Below are 10,418 nucleotides of genomic sequence, written 5' to 3' on the forward strand. Positions count from 1 at the left end.
TGCCATTTAAGACACTCTTGTACCACTTCAACAGTCATGGCTTCCCCCAAAGAATTCTGGGAGTTGTAGTTTGTTAAGGGTGCTAGGAAACCCCCATTTCCCAGAGTGGTTTAGCAATGACTCCCTCTTCCCAGGGAATTGTAGGGTTTTTTGTTTTTGTTTTAGGGGATTAGGTCTCTTTAAGAACTCTTAACTTAAAGATCTTAGGATTCTTTAGGGAGAACGATGACAGGTAAAGTGGCATAAGAATGTGTTGAGTGTGTGGTGTTCAGAATTCCACTCCAAGCAGTTGTGGGATAGCAGTGTCTGGGGAAAAGAAGCAAAGAGATAAAAACTGGGGAAGGGAATATATAGAGGGGAAGAGCCTGGGGGAGATGGGTTAATTACAACCTTTCTAAAACCTGGAGAAATACCCTCCCATTCACCCCAATTTCTCACTCTACCATAGGTAGAGACTTTGGAAAAAACAGCAACTATGTCGGAAGCAAAAAAAGAAGACGTGTTTTTATTTTCCATGGAAACAAGACAAAGCAATGGCTATAAATTAAGAATAAAAAAGGCAGGTGAGGTGGAGTATCCGTGATAGGAGAGGGGGAGAGATAGGATTTTGGGCTGAGCCAAAGCAGGATAGTCCCAAAATATGAAATCTGTGTTTTTCCACATGCAGTTTTGTCTTCAGGCTTCGTGTACACAGAGTTTGCTCCTTGGAAAAAATACACTGCCAGGTAGCATCCTGTTTGTACCTTTAGGGCACTTCCAGACTAACAAGTTCCAGGTGGGACTCAACCACATAATGGCAAACTCGGGGGTTGCACAATTTCCACTGATCGGAAGGTATTGTGCAACAAACCTGCTTCCCCACAAAAAAACGGCCTTTTGTGATGAAGGGAAATCGCAATGAAAGTGTGGGATAACGCTTGCTTCAAGGCGATGACATCATCTAACCTTCCCATGGACAAATCCGAGCGAATAAACTCAATAAACAGCTTGTCTGGAAAGTGTCCTGCATCCTTTTGCTTCTAAATTCCTAAAAGAAGCTGCCAAACGTGCATCGCTTGGCAGATTCTTATTTGCATTCCATGCTCCTCTTGCACAGCAATAACAACCCAGATTTCAGTTGGAATTTCCCATAATGGTTTAATAAGGTAAAAAGGTAAAGGACCCCTGGACGGTTAAGTCCAGTCAAAGGTGATTATGGGGTTACGGCGCTCATCTCGCTTTCAGGCCAAGGGAGCTGGCATTCGTCCACAGACAGCTTTCCGGGTCATGTTGTCAGCATGACTAAATGGCTTCTGGTGCAACGGGACACCGTGACGGAAGCCAGAGCGCACGGAAACACTGTTTACCTTCCTGCCGCAGTGGTACCTATTTATCTACTTGCGCTGGCGTGCTTTCAAACCGCTAGGTTGGCAGGAGCTGGGACAGAGCAACAGGAGCTCACCCCCTTGCAGGGATTTGAACACTGACCTTCTGATCGGCAAGCCCTAGTGTAAGCCAGCAGAGCTCCATCTAAAAGCCCTAGACCACAGCCCTAGTGTAAGCCAGCAGAGCTCCATCTAAAAGTTGCTGGACTCCCAACTCCTCAAATCCCTGACTGTTGGCCATGCTGGTCAGATGAGAGAGCTAGGGGGGAAGCCTTCACTTTGGCTTATTCTGCCCTAGGAGAAGATTGGCAAAATGTTCTGCATCTGTACAAAACTGCAGATTCAAAAGCGTTTCTGTATCTCTAGCAGTTTGTGCGGATGAAGGGAATTCGCCAGGCACAGCTTGACGTGCAAGGAGAAAAGGGGCCAGTGCAGAATAGAACCATAGAATTGTATAGTTTTGAAGGGACCCCATGGGTCAACTAGTCCAACCCCCCCTTGTCATGCTGGAATCTCAACTAAAGCATTCAAGACAGATGGCCAAGACAGCAAGAATGGGAAGATGCAGCACTCCAGATATCGAAGGGCTACAACTTCCATCCTCTTTGATCATTGGCTATGCTGGCTGGGACCGATGGAAGCCAAAATCCAACAACATTCAAAAGGCAGCAGGTTTGCCATTTCTGCAGTGCAGGGCATTTTATCATACGCCTGTTAAAAATTCCCTGCTTTAGAGAACTTATTTAATACACAGGAGCCCTTAACATCATTTTAAAAAGCAGCTTTTGGGTTTCTAGCAAAGTCCAGTGTAGCCTGAGCCACGGGATGGCTTATCGCATGAATCAGGAACCTTTGGCCCTCCAGATGGGGCTGAACTCCGTCTCCCATCAGCCCCGGCAAGCATAGCCAATGGCCAAGGATGGTGCGAATTGTAGTTGAGTAACACTGGGGGAAGGGGGGGGGGAAGGTTTCCCACCTGTGGTTTATCAGAAAGGGACTGTGGTAATGCTATGGAGACAATGCGACGCTCGACAGACTCTTTGGCATCTTCATAGAAACCACAATGCCCAGAATTCCTTGGGGAGAAAATAGCAGTGAAGCGAGTGATGAGGCCATTGTAAAGCCATTTAGAAGCTGGTTCACCCAGTTGCGTTTATTCCTTGATGACTCAAGTTATCAACACCAGACTATCCAAGTGTCCCTACTTTCCAGGGACAGTCCTGGATTTACAGAAGCCGTCCCAGTTTCTGATTTGATCCTGGAATGCCCTGCTTTTCCTTAGGACATCCCTGTTTTCATCCGAGAAATGTTGGAGGGTATGGAGTTAAATGATCCCTGAGCCGAGGAGATAAGTAACTATACAACCTTTTGAAGACATCTGAACCCTGTATGGGGAAGTTTTTAAATGTTTTCTTATGTTTTTTTATATATGTTGGAAGCCACCCAGAATAGCTGGGGCAACACAGTCAGATGGGTAGAGTATAAATAATGAAATTATTATTATTATTATTATTATTACTAAATAGGACACCTCTATTTTCATTGAAGAAATGTTGCAGCGTATGCAACACCCATCTGTGAACAAGTAATGCCACACCATCACCACAGATCAAGCTTTCAAAAGGTTTCGGGCACAAACATTTCCGAAGAGACATTTCAAAGGAAAACATCTGGAAGCTGGTCGGTGTGCAATTCTGCAGCAAGTAGCCCAAAGGTTCGAAATTGCATGGTGTGAGTTGCCGCATTGCCTGTTCAGTTGAGGCTGAGAGGGGGAAATTGCAGCTGCCCCACTGTTGCTGGACCCCAGTTGTCATCAACGCCAAGCCAGCAGAGCCAATATGAGGGAATCATGGGAGTTGGAGTCCAATAACATCCAGATAACCACAGATTCCCTGCCTAGGGGCTGAGGCATGAACAGGAAACCTATTGCTCAGGAGAGCTATTGCTCAAACTTATTCAAAGGCTGGGGAAACGTACATCACTGAGGTGTTAGTAATCCCTTGCCCCAGGGTGGATTTGCTCAGTAAATGCGGGTCACCCTTCTTGCTCATCAGGCCGCAGTCTACCTGGGATGGCCTCCCGGCTAATTATAAAAGCCAGACTACACAAGACTGCCAGTTCTGAAATGGTGTGTTTTCCAACAGCTGCTTTTTTAAGAACGAAAAGTCCTGGGGGAGGCAGAAGTTGGAAGTAGGGGGTTGGGTAAAGTCCAGCTGCTTAGCCCTCTCCCTTCTTGCCATCGGGTATCCTCTCAAAACCAACTCCCAGCAGATTTTCCAGGTGTGGGGGATAAATAGGACCCCATGGGAGAAAAACAACAGGGGTACGTTTTTGAGAGGACAATGATGGGCGGGGAAACAACCTCCGGAAGAAAGAATCGTGGAATCTTCCATCACACGCAGTTTGGCTCAAAAAAATAATAATCAAGGGTCACCTGGTTCCCCCTCCCCCTCCTAACTTTGGTTTCTCCACCAGGGGGCGCTTCAATGCTCCTGCTGCTCAAAGATGGTGGCAAATGTCCTGAAAGAAAAAGAGAAGAAAGGGTTTAAATTAGGGTCGTTCATTACAATCCTTTTGCTTATTTCTGGTCAACAGCCACCTATCCTGCACTTTCTCCAAGGGGCCACAGCTGCCTACGTGGAATGAGCAGGCAGTCTCCTTTCCAAACAGATGCCTGTCCTAGATCTGAATGCCTTAAGACAGAGAGACCTCATATTGTTCCCATTTCACAGACGAAGAAAACTGAGGGCCGGAAAAAAAGAGTTTCCCCAGCTTTATGTGGCAAGCTGAGACAAGATTAGAGGTTAAAGCTGCAGGATCTCTGCTGGATCCTGGCTGTCCTCTCTGCAGGGGTAGAGTCTGCAACACAAGGAAAAGGGAGGAAGTAGATTTTGGAGCTCAGCTCCTGCCTCTCCTTAGGATTTGAATGGGATCCAGGGCTGCTACTTACTGAAATAAGGCTCCAGATAATTCATCCACGATGCTCCCTGAAAAACACAAAACAGAACAAATCAGGATTTGCTGTTCCTAGGGCACTTACCATCTGCTCATCTTGCGCTTACGTCTCCCCATTAAAACAAGCTTTATGAAGTTGTTTATTGCTGTGTTTATTGCTTATTTCTTGGCAAGGAGCATGAGGGACATAGACCGTTCAGCCTATTTTCTCACAATCATTCTGGGGGTGAAGAATGGCTGAGTGGGATATGTGGCGACGTCGGCCGAGACGACACCGTGAGCTAGATGGCTCAGCTGAGATTTGAACCCAGGTCCTTCCTTGCCACTGCCACCCACACCCAGTCCAAGTCTGACACTCAATCTGCTAACCCAGAGGTGGTCAGACAGCAGGCTTCCCGGATCTACTTCAATTTTTACTCAAAAACCCAAGACCCACAAACTGGAGCCAGGTGCAAACATACCCTTAGGCTCAGTACACGCCATACATTTAGAGCACATTTAAATTAAAGAATCCTAGGTTTACAGAGCTATAGTTTCCAGCACCCTTCACAAACAACCGTTTCCATTACTCTGGGGAGGGGGGATGTACTTTTAACGTACGGTGTGCATGTAGCCTAAAATTAAGGAATAGGGTCCTCTGAGCATATCCTTAGCCATGGATAGGCAAGCTAAGGCCCAGGGGCTGGATCCGGCCCAATTGTCTTCTAAATCTGGCCTGTGGACGGTCTGGGAATCAGTGTGTTTTTACATGAGTAGAATGTGCCCTTCTATTTAAAATGCATCCCTGGGTTATTTGTGGGGCCTGCCTGGTGTTTTTACATGAGTAGAATGTGTACTTCTATTTAAAATGAATCTCTGGGTTATTTGTGGGGCATAGGAATTTGTTCACCCCCCCCCCAAAAAAAAATAGTCCGGCCCCCCACAAGGTCTGAGGGACAGTGGACTGGCCCCCTACTGAAAAAGTTTGCAGACTCCTGCTCTGTACTGTATATAAAACTAAAAAAAATGTTAAGGGAATCGTCAATGTTAGTAAAGAAACAGCGATTTGGATGTGCTATAAACATGCAACACCAGATGGCGCCAGAGGGCAGGAAATTTTAAAACACACTTTTCCATAGGGATTTCTTTATTTTGTTATAACAATCCAGTGGGGGTACGCAGGGGTACGTGTACCCCTAAACATAGGAGTTCGTTAATTTCCCCCCTTCAAAATATAGTCCGGTCTCCCACAAGGTCTGAGGGACAGCAGACCGGCCCCCTGCTGAAAAAGTTTGCTGACCCCTGTCCTTAGCCAAGGACTTTGTTTTGTGTACTGGCCGCTGACTTACCATACAAAAACCCACTCCTGCTTCCTCCCCACCCACATATTTCTTCACCTCAGTAGCCAAACTTAGAAAAGAGGCTTTCCCTCACTGCTAACTTGCAGGGTCTCCTACAAATCATGCAAGAGGTCTGCCGGTAGATCCCACCTGCCCACGCCAACGCTAAAGCCGCAAAGGGGGAAACCAACTCACCAGGTGCACAGGCCGCCTCGCACACAGGGCAAACGTAACAGAAATGGCAATACTGCAGAGAGAGATAAAAGGAGTTACCGCCGGCAGGGCACTGCTGTGGTTAAGGTTCACGAAACCAGAGCAGCAAGTCTGGGGCAAAGGGAGGGGTGGGGAGGAGGGAAGGGCAAGTTTGTGGCACCGACCTGGCAGCTTGCGCAGTATTCGCTGCTGTCTCCTTCTTTGCAGGGGCACTTGTCACACTTGTCACAATCCTGGGGGTGGAAATTCAGGAAAACTTAGCTGAGTCTGTTTGGGTGGCAAGTCCTCAGCACAGCTCTCCTTGTTCTGCATGCCACAACCAAACCACTCTGCCCATGCCATGTGACGCCTTCAGAATGGTGGATTTCTTGTTTATTTTTTGCAGGTGTATTTGGCAATCTCTCAAAGGACCTGTTGATGGCACTTTGCCATTGTACTGTGGAGAGTGTATTAACTAATGGTCTGTGTGTGTGGTTTGGGAGCTGCACGGCTAGGGAAAAAACAATGCTGTCCAGGGTTGTAAAGACTGCAGAGAGAATAATTGGGTGCACTCTCCCCACCTTAGATCAAATCTATGCTTCCAGTTGCCATAAGAAAACTGAAGATAGCGCAGGATAGTACGCAGGATAGCTTCTGCCTTCTGGAAGAAGGTATAGGGTTATAAAGACCAGGACTAGCCGTCTGAGAAACAGTTTCTACGCAAATGCAATTCTGGTTCTAAACACAGTATAAGGAGTCTCTATAGTATATTGTATTTTAAAATGGAGTTTCAGAGTTTTTAGGGGTTTTTGACGGTTTTATGTAGATTTTCAATTTCATTGTTCTGTATGGGACAATGACAATAAAGATATTGTACAGTGGTGCCTCGCAAGACGGAATTAATCCGTTCCGTGAGTCTCTTCGTCTTGCGGTTTTTTCGTCTTGCGAAGCACGGCTATTAGCGGCTTAGCGGCTTTAAGAAAAAGGAAACAAACTCGCAAGAACTCGCAAGACGTTTTGTCTTGCGAAGCAAGCCCATAGGGAAATTCGTCTTGCGGAACGACTCAAAAAACGGAAAACTATTTCATCTTGCGCGTTTTTCGTCTTGCGAGGCATTCGTCTTGCGAGGTACCACTGTATATCGTATATCGTTGCGGTTGCAATACTAGTGCATTAGTGGTAAATTCATACAACATTTCCCTTTATTAGTTGTTCCCTGACATTCTTGCATTCTTGCCATCTGGAAGGGCAACCTTGCACTATAGACAGTGCTTTTTTTCTAAAAAGGTGTTTAGGGGTACTCTCATTTTGATGCAAGAAAACCACCATTTTATAGTTCAAATCGAGAAAAATAAATATAGTACGTAAATGGGCAAAAGTACAAAGATTCACCAAATGTTTAGGGGTATGTGTCCCCCTGCGTCCCCCCAGAAAAAGCACTGACAATAGCACAACAAAAGAAGGACCAAAAACAACAACTACAAGCACCCCAAACAAGAACATTTGCAGTATGAAAAGTTACAGAGCTGCAGCAGGAAGTTACAGGGCATGCACTGGTTGGAAATGAAGCAGTGTCTTTATGCTTTTTTTAATGGTATTTAGAACACAGCCTTAGTTTGGACAAAAAAGGAGAGGAAAATATATTTGATATTAAGTTTTGTATTTTTCTAATAAAGTTTATGCCAAAAAAGGGGGATTCAATGAAGCAGTATCATACCCTCCAACATGTTAAATCCCCAAACCGAGATGCGCACCTTTGTGGCTGTGCATGAGTCATGTGACTCGTGCGAGATCACAGAGCCCAAAATATGCATTCCCCCCAAAATGCACGTTTTGGGGCTCGGCGCAAGATTCGTGGCCCCGAAAAAGCACTTTTCTCACGGCAAGATCTCAGTGCCCAAAATGGCCCTCATGCACTTGCATGAAAAAAATGGGATGTCCCAGTTTTCCCAGGACATTTGTGGGGTATGCAGTATGTCCACTCCAAAACTTTTGCAGAAGTAAACAGTATTGAAGGTGGGGTCATGTGTAACTGGCCCAATATCATAATGGGCGCAACTAATCGTGAATGCACAATAACCCTGGAGGGTCCCAATAGAGCCACAGGGAGCTTTTGGTCCATTTTGATTGGTCTACCCTGACTGGCAGTGACTCTTCTGAGCATCAGGCAGGGGTCTTTGCCAACCCTACTGGGAGACTGAACCATCTGCATGCTAAGAAGTTCTGCCGCAATTCTCCGATTCATCCTGGTCCCTCAACACTATAGTTATCCTTCTCATCACCACATAGGAAACCACCATCACCAGAACCCCACTGAAAATATTATTTTGCAGTTCGTTCTATATTTCCGTTTCTGGATTCTGAGCCTGTTTGCCCCTGCAAAAAAGATCTGAAATTGCCAAATCGCAGGTTCCTCAGCTGCTTTCTCAATCAAAACAGCTCGCTTTCCTGCATTGAGTTCTGCATCCATCCTTTTCTCTTCTCCCTCTCTATGGGATAACTTCTGGCCCTCCAGGTGTTGCTGAACTACAGCTCCCATCAGCCCTGCCCACTGGCCCTGTTTGCTGGGTCTGGTGGGAGTTGAAGTTCATCAGCGTCAGGCGGGCATAGACTTGTACTGTATGTAAAACTCCTGCAGTCACATGAAATTCCAGGAGAAAGTGACACGCAATTCTGATTTTTTTAAAAGAGACAGGCTATGATTCACAAAACGTACTCTCCCTTTCCTAGTTCTTCCCTGTGCCCCAAATGCCTAGTCCTCAAGATACAGCTGGCACCTTCCCCATCGCCCACGAAGGCTCCTGTGTCTTTAACAGGCGCAACAAAGCAGAAATCCCGTGGGTGAAGTTCCTTTCCATCGCCTTGTCAACAGGCTATGAAACTATTTCACAGCAGTACATACGAAACTGTCAGACCACCGGCCCAAAAGCCATGCTCCTGCAGGCTTTTGAGTTCATTGACCCCTTGGTGAGCAAATAAACTGACATCGACCCGAAGCCAAACTCGGAGGGATGCAAACAGAGTCAAGAAATATTGATCTATAATCAGCATTTGTTCATCGTGCATCTACCAATACCAGGAATCATAAAATGTTTCCTCCACACACACACACATCCCACGAAGGAATACTGGTGTATTGCTAAATTGTCATTTTAAACACAGAGGTCCAAGGGAGGTGCACTATGCACATGCCCTTTATTCTGGAGGCTCGTAGTTCCTGGTTAAATTTTCCATACTGTAGCTCGTAAACTTCTTTTCCAACTTCTTTTCTATCCCTCTGTGGGACGGCTGAATATCCCTGCATTGTGGGGGGGGGGGGGGTTGGACTAGAACAGGGGTCTGCAACCTTTAAGACAAAAAGAGCCACTTGGACCCGGTCCGAAGAAAAAACAACAACTGGGAGCCACAAAACCATTGCGACATTTCAAACAAATATATCTCCGGAGCCGCAAACTGACAGCGGGCGGGAAGGTGACGTTGGGACGGTGCGTGACTAACACACGCACCGCCCCCATGCGACGTCACAGCCAGTACAGCGCCCGCCACAGTGAGGAGTGTCGGGGCGCACAATGCGCCTCCTCCCTCGCTAGTATCCGCCCCGGAGCCGCAGCAAAGATGTAAAAGAGCCACATGCGGCTCCGGAGCCGCGGGTTGCAGACCCCTGGACTAGAATGATTCCCTTCCCACTCTACAATTCTATGGTTCTATCTTAACATGGTGGGGAAGACCCAGGTTAGCTGTACTAACTAGGTAAAGGTAAAGGGACCCCTGACCATTAGGTCCAGTCAAGACCGACTCTGGGGTTGCGGCTCTCATCTCGCTTTATTGGCCGAGGGAGCTGGCGTTTGTCCGCAAACAGCTTCTGGGTCATGTGGCCAGCATGACTAAGCTGCTTCTGGCGAACCAGAGCAGCGCACGGAAATGCCGTTTACCTTCCCACCGGAGCGGTACCTATTTATCTACTTGCACTTTGAAATGCTTTCGAACTGCTAGGTTGGCAGGAGCAGGGACTGAGCAACGGGAGCTCAGCCCGTCGCAGGGATTCAAACTGCCAACCTTCTGATCGGCAAGTCCTAGGCTCTGTGGTTTAACAGACCTGGACCACGTAGCCCTTGAAACAGAGGACACCTTCAAGTCGAAGACTGTAAAGTAGAAGATGGGGCCTCCCTAGATCACAAATCTCTATCTGGTGTATAGTTTTGGCACCGTATCCATAAATCTGGGGAGGAAGAGGGGGTTGGAGGCAGGGACCAGGCAAAGAAGAACACAGGAACAACAACAACCCATCTCTGAGCCAGACCTTCAGAATGTGCATGCATGTAATAGGTTGTGCCAAGATAAGGCAGACTCTCATCAAAGGCATAACAGCAAACAAGGACAGGAAGAGGGAGAAGCCATGGCAGAGTTAAGCCCAGGCTGCTTCCATGGAGAGATGAAAGCAGACCTTCCTCCTCCAGAGATCCAAAGGGAAGGAAAAGTATGCCGACGTATTGTAAAATCCACACACCGGCCGGTAGGGTGTCTCATCAGAAGGCAATGAGAAGGAAAATTATGCCTGCTTCAGGGGGAGCAGGGATAGCAGTCATGT

At 47.0% G+C, this 10,418-nt stretch overlaps 1 protein-coding gene across 2 annotated transcripts in view; it reads right to left on the bottom strand.

Annotated features, from left to right (window-relative positions):
* Nucleotides 1-478: 478 nt before the first annotated feature.
* Nucleotides 479-10,418, bottom strand: part of LOC310690617 (uncharacterized protein) — an 11,976-nt gene continuing 2,036 nt past the window's right edge. For both annotated transcript variants that reach the window (XM_083469958.1, XM_083469959.1), the window contains exons 3-6: nucleotides 6,016-6,084; nucleotides 5,834-5,885; nucleotides 4,315-4,351; nucleotides 479-3,884 (exon numbers count right to left, since the gene is read on the bottom strand). In XM_083469958.1, coding sequence (XP_083326084.1) covers nucleotides 3,848-3,884; nucleotides 4,315-4,351; nucleotides 5,834-5,885; nucleotides 6,016-6,084 — 195 coding nt within the window. In that variant the 3' untranslated portion in view covers nucleotides 479-3,847. The remainder of the gene's footprint in view (nucleotides 3,885-4,314; nucleotides 4,352-5,833; nucleotides 5,886-6,015; nucleotides 6,085-10,418) is intronic.

Source organism: Podarcis liolepis, assembly GCF_965112155.1.
Source record: "Podarcis liolepis genome assembly, chromosome: 13".
Classification (NCBI taxonomy): Eukaryota; Metazoa; Chordata; class Lepidosauria; order Squamata; family Lacertidae; genus Podarcis; species Podarcis liolepis.